At 38.3% G+C, this 6,561-nt stretch overlaps 1 protein-coding gene across 1 annotated transcript in view; it reads left to right on the top strand.

Moving 5' to 3' along the window:
• LOC108690992 (protein bric-a-brac 1-like) overlaps window positions 1-6,561 on the top strand; it is a 57,088-nt gene that overhangs the window by 19,968 nt on the left and 30,559 nt on the right. Inside the window, exons 2-3 of the mRNA XM_018198578.1 lie at window positions 2,235-3,291; window positions 4,079-4,171. Coding sequence (XP_018054067.1) covers window positions 2,257-3,291; window positions 4,079-4,171 — 1,128 coding nt within the window. The 5' untranslated portion in view covers window positions 2,235-2,256. The remainder of the gene's footprint in view (window positions 1-2,234; window positions 3,292-4,078; window positions 4,172-6,561) is intronic.

Raw genomic sequence — 6,561 nt, 5'->3', positions numbered from 1 at the left:
GCGACAATATATCCTGTGATCGATGCGCAAAGTGTTTTATGCTCAGCATTTACACGCTCGAAAACAGCTATATCGGATGTAACCGCGTGACACATGATTATTACAGGAAAGTGTGTTAACTGCAAGCTTAGACTCGGCAAAAAAAAAAGATTTAACGTTGTTCCCTTATTTTCGTAATATACATATAATCTTGATAATAATACTTCATTCCAAACAGAAATTGCGAATATTATTCCCATACGTTTAACGTTATTATTATTATTTGCATTACTATAAATTACATAAATTGTTATTACGTGTGTTATATATTCATTCTATATTCCTGTATATTTACATTAAATTATTATTACAGATTTATATTATAAATAGTAATTATGGATTTTGCAATTTATAAACATCGAGGATGTTATTTCAAACTCGTCGCAAATAAATTCATCTCACGGGGCTGGTATGAAATATGAATAGAAAGCGTTAAGCTCGTAAACATATCAATCGATATTTCCTGACAAGACCGTCGTTACATCTTTAATGAAAATGACTTGATGCAAGTCGGCAAATAGAGTTTATCGCTTAACGGACCTCTAGCGCTTCCGGCGAAAAAAAGTTTCGAAGGTTCCGGTAACAACCGACGTTATAGCCGTAAAACGATGAAATCAATGCGTAACGACCGTGCCGACGCTATATTTAGCCGGCGAGAGTACAGGTAATTCCTATAACCGTCCCGGTGCATTGACAGGTGCAATTTATCTGAAGCCTGAATGCGCACTGTGCGCGAGCCTCTGTTTTAAAACGCTCGAAAACTGATTATTCGCGCTTCGACATCGCTTCCCTTCAATTCGCGATACAGTAACCTCGCGCGCAGACTGCAATGTAATTGGCCGAACGATATAAAGCGGCGTCAAAGTATAAAGAATCGAGATATCCGCTTGATCTCCCAGTTGTCGATTTTCCACCATTCAAAATATTCAACCTTCTCATCTCTCTCTCTTTATGTAATAAATAAATCAGTATAATTTTTCCCTTTTAATTCAATTCTCAAATAATAATTTTATAAAGGAATGATCAACTTTTAGATTTAAACGGTTACTAAAAAGTTTCATTGCCTGAAATTTCATTACATCGAACAATTAATTTATATCAAGCTTTGTATTTTCTTAATTGTTTGAAATACATAAACCAGCTCTGCCTCGATAAAATTTCAATGAAAAAGTTACGGCTTACAATTAGAATTTTCTTGAAATAATCAGAGTTTCGGAGCACCGTATATATGACGGAGATTCTGTCATGCATCGCCGTAATATCGCGAGAGCCAAACGAATCACGCGAGTATCGTGCGGCGGTACGTACACGCCATCGCGCATATATCCGCGGATATATCACGCAAATATACGTTTACGTGAATAACGCTTCGACATAATTATGTGTATGCGTGTATCGCTCCCCGTAGCGTATGTGCTGCGCACATATTCGCGACACGTGCGTGCGCGCTGTTTCACGCATTAGGTAACAGCAATAAATAAAGTCGAACGCGGCAGAAGGAATAATAAAAGATAAGCCCTTATCGGTCAGAGCTGATATCGGTCGTACATCTCCGGATGTATTTGGATGCATCGATAACGAGTGTCCTTATGTATTCGCAAAAGTGTGTTGGTGTGACATACGTGCGTCAATATATGTTGCAAAACACGTTCTTTAAATTATACACCGCGATTATTCGTCGCATTATTCACGTCGTTCGCACGCACCTTTCATCGAGTCGTTAAATGTAAAATGTTTCGCATGACGATTATTCTTTACGGAAAATCGAAATGATCTGTCTTCTGGAAAAAAAGGTGTTGAGACATGATATTTTTATTGTGATAAACGTTTAATTTGAGAATTTTAGATAAATAACAAAACTTTATTTTTTTATTACAATTTTTTATTTAGCATAATTTTTTAATAGATAACTTTAAAATATCTATATTTAAAAAGAATAAATAAATGTAATAATTGACTTCTGATAATTACCAAGATTAACAAAATTTAAAAACTTTGAAAAATTATAACATTTCGTTGGAAGAAAAGATAGAGACAATTATTTTACTGTTCTGCGCGAAATACCTCGTTCCATCATGTAAAGCAGTTAGAAGAGTCATGATATACACCATCTGGGCCACGTAACGCGATACATTATTAGAAAGAAATCCTACTGTCGTGAGCATCGGAGGATACAAGTCTTTCTTATATAGCAGGGTTGCGGGGTGCAGTTCAGACATGGGAAGTGAGCATTACTGCCTGAGGTGGAACAATCATCAGAGCAACTTGCTGGGTGTGTTCAGTCAACTGCTGGAGTCGGAGTCGCTGGTGGACGTGACACTGGCGTGCACGGAGGGACCGTCGATACGCGCACACAAGGTAGTCCTCTCCGCGTGCTCCAGTTACTTCCAGGCCCTGTTCCTCGACCATCCGAACCGTCACCCCATCGTTATCCTAAAGGACGTACGTTTCGCCGAGCTACGTACCCTCGTCGACTTCATGTACAAAGGCGAGGTAAACGTCGAGTACTGCCAGCTATCGGCCCTCCTCAAGACAGCGGAGAGCCTCAAGGTTAAGGGTCTAGCGGACATGACGAACATCAACGCAGCGGTAGCATCTAGGGAAGAACAGCAACAACAGCAACAACAGCAGCAGCAGCAGCAACAGCAGCAGCAGCAGCAGCAGCAGCAACAACAGCAGCAACAACATACGAGCACCTCCGACACGTCGCGAGAGCATCATCGAGAACGAGAACGAGAACGAGAACGAGACCGAGAACGAGATCGAGAACGAGAGAGTATAAAAGAGACGAGTGGCAAGGAGAGAGAACGAGAGTCGAACGTTATCACTGGAGTGTCGGCCGGTGCGAAGGAATGCGAGCAGCAGCAGCAACAGCAGCAACAGCAACAGCAACAGCAGCAATCAAGCAGCATTGTGCAGAGCACCCCTAGCGAAACCACGGAGGCGGTGGACATGACGGATTGTCCGCCGTCGCCCGCGGGGCCCGGTAGCCCGTGCCCGGGACCACTGGCCCTTGATCGACCCAGGAGGGACTCCGAAGACGCGGGCAGCCTCGAAGAAACGAGGGCCGGCTCTCTCAGCCCGATCTCGGTGCACAGCGGACCATCCGACATGAGTCTCAGCAACAACACCGGCGGCGCACCCGGTGGCGTGTTGCCGTTGAATCTGCCGCAGAGCCGACTTCCGTCCCCGCACAGTACCGAGCCCCTCGCCGGCCCCTCGGGTTTACCCCCGGTTCAACAAGTTCCGCTAGTAAGTAGCAATAAGATTAATCTTTGAAAGGAAATTTCATCCTAATCCGAGCAAGTAGGATTCAAGTTTAACTCGGAAGCAATCTTGGAAGCATGGCTGACGTAATATTTATTCTTGATATAGCAAGAAGAGAGATTGGAACTTAAAAAAAGAACTTTTAAAGTAATCCAATCGTTTGATTATATATTAATTGAATGATTATATATTAATTTAAATACACATATGCGTAAAAACTTTAATATGTCTGCATATCTATGTTAAATCCTACTTACTCAGATGTATTAGAAGAGTTTGTTTGAATTTCGAGTATCGATAAAATGCCAATCAACTATTATGTCGATATAATTGAACTTTAAAAATTTAAATCGACTGAAAAATCTATTGAATATTTACGTTGGGAATTATGAAATGTGTTTTAAAAAAGTATTGATATATCATATTGTAATATAGACATGAATTCGATAAAACTTTATCGTTATAATGATTTTCTTCTACATTCACGAAGCTTAAATTTTTCTACATACAAATAATGTTATTATGGAAGTTTTTATACTTGAATCGACTCATTTATTTGTTTACCCCGCAATAACGAGATATCTCTGTTCACGTTTAATATTCTCGAATTGATGATTCGACACTAATGTCGTAGTTATTTTGTAAAAAGAAAACCAGCTATAATAATTTTGATATTGATATTGATCATCGATATTGCCGCATGATCTCAATATTATTTGTTTATTTGTATATTCATTATTTGGATATAAATCGAATGTACTTTCCGTTGCAGTCCTTGAAAAAAGAAATGGACTGGGAAAGGTCGACCGAGGAGCGCAGCGCGAGCAGCGAGATATCCGCAGACTACAGACTCCCGCCAGATCCGGTAAGTGCCCCTTTTTCCGGCGAGCTATATATACATATATATATATTTCCAATTTATTATTAACTACTTTTTTATTCTCGTATCCTCTCTTTGCTCTGCATTTCTATATACATATATATATATATATACATATATTATATATTAATAAACGCCTCGCTCATTCGCAATCGTCGGCAGGAGCTGCGCGTTGCGGATGAGACGACGATCCAAGTCCCTTCAAGTTGTAACTGCAATTACGCGTTGCAATGCATTACGCTACATCATTATTATGACTGAATCACGGCGGATCATTCGTGACGTGCTACCCAGTATATGACGACAGACGCGACTTTCAAGTATCTTCGAGATGCATATAAACGTACTTTGCTTTATCCGAAAGTCCGACGGTGCAAATTGCATACGCACGTACACGCGCGCGCATGCACGCGTGTATGTGTATGTGCGTCGAATTCACTTTGCATGTGGGTATCTTGCATGTGCCCAAGTGCTTTGCTGTTTGCTGCTCTCCCTGCTAATTTGATAGAATTGTCGCGTTATCAAAGAAATTGCCGTAATCACGGTATTCCGAGGATCATGACTAATGATCTCGCAGAAAGCAGGATTCTCGTTCGTTCTTGCGCTTTACTTGTAACGATTTTTACCTGCCGAGAGTAACCTTACAGTAACCCATTCCTTACGATCGAGTTCTTTCAATATTTTAATGTGAAATACTTTCTAAAACTCTTCATTAGTTGACGCTCTTACCGATTGTTCTTGTTGACGTCATTTTTTAAATATATTCTCTATGTAACTTTCTTTCGGTAAATTTTTGTAACTTTTAGCTGTAGTTAGATTCGCGCGACATAATATCAATATTGTTTTTAATAAACGAAGAAAAGAGAGAAGGATAGTGAAATTATACGAAATTCGCGGTAAAGATTTTGATATAAGATTTGAAGATTTCACAAAGAGAGGGCGTGCAAATTAAACTTGTGACAAACGATTTGTTGAATAATTCTTTATAAAAAAATTGAAGAGAATTTGTTAAGTTATAGTCATGGAATATTCATGAAACACGATGCAAAGTATAATTCTTTATATACATTTTTTTAATTACCAATGTTGCTTTTCTTCTCTGAAATTTTTACTTGTGATACATACACTAAAAAAATATACTAAATTTTAATATATATTTTTTTTTAATAGTATAGTAATCGAATATTTATTAAATATAATATACATTTATTTGGTACAAGAACTGTTAATTTGATTTTTATTGAGTAAATATTTATTTATTATAACTGTCAAGTTGATATTATTGAAAAAAATATGTATTAATATTTAGTAAATTTTTTTCTCAGTGTACATCCGTCTTTGTATAAAATTTTCATGTGTCATATTTATTTAAAAACCTCATCGAGATATAATAAATAGGAAAAAACGAGATCGTGCATGTTCATCTACTGTGGCGAATATATTGTCTTCTCTACCGAACTAATCCACCGTCCATTATACCCCTCGTCTTCTCTCTGCTTTCCGATACACAGATGTATACACGCATTCTCTGTCTTTCTCTCTGTCTCTCGTCTCTACTTCGAAGTCCAGTTTCTCGTCTTTATCTTTAGTCGTTGTCCCAGTTTCTAAATGTGGCTACAGAGAGACGTGAACTTTATTAGACCAAAACGAATTATACTTGATTCATCTCCTTATAAATATTCCAGAATTTTCTAGAATGATACTCGAATACATTCATAATGTATGAAACAACAGGCTAGATTATATGCAAAATTTCTATTCAGTTAGAGAATACGAAACTTTCATTTTCAGTTTCACGACTCTGTATCTTTCACTACCTCACGACCCTTTTCTACCCCTTCAACATTCTTTTGCTTGCTACGCGTACAGCTCGCGCCAAGAGTTACCACTCGATCGTAAAAAGCTCGGCCCCTCTTCCGTCTGTGAATTCCATCTCCACGTACTTTGAGGGAACCGAAAAAGTGCGCTCAAAGTTTGTTATGAAAGATAGAGAGAGAGAGAGAGAGAGAGAGAGAGAGAGAGAGAGAGAGAGAGAGAGAGCGAGAGCGAGAGAGAGCGAGAGAGAGAGAGAGAGAGAGAGAAAGAGAGAAAGAGAGAAAGACGAAAAAATTGACAAACAAAAGAGACTACGAAAAGCCAAATGAATCCTCTCCCGTCCTGCCAGCCTGTCTTGCTAGCTCACTGTCAAGAAGTTGACCTTCGTTTTTGGCCATGATTGTTTTTTACTACATTTATATATATATATACATAAATATATATACATATATATATACACATACGTTATGTATACATCGCATATCGTTTATACACTGTGGTATAAATATCTATATATATTTACATATATATTTTTTGCACAAATATATATATTTATATAT

The sequence above is a fragment of the Atta colombica genome, unplaced genomic scaffold, assembly GCF_001594045.1.
Source record: "Atta colombica isolate Treedump-2 unplaced genomic scaffold, Acol1.0 scaffold38, whole genome shotgun sequence".
Taxonomy (NCBI): domain Eukaryota; kingdom Metazoa; phylum Arthropoda; class Insecta; order Hymenoptera; family Formicidae; genus Atta; species Atta colombica.
The sequence above is the reverse complement of the archived record's forward strand: the minus strand, read 5'-3'. Positions and strand labels throughout refer to the sequence as shown.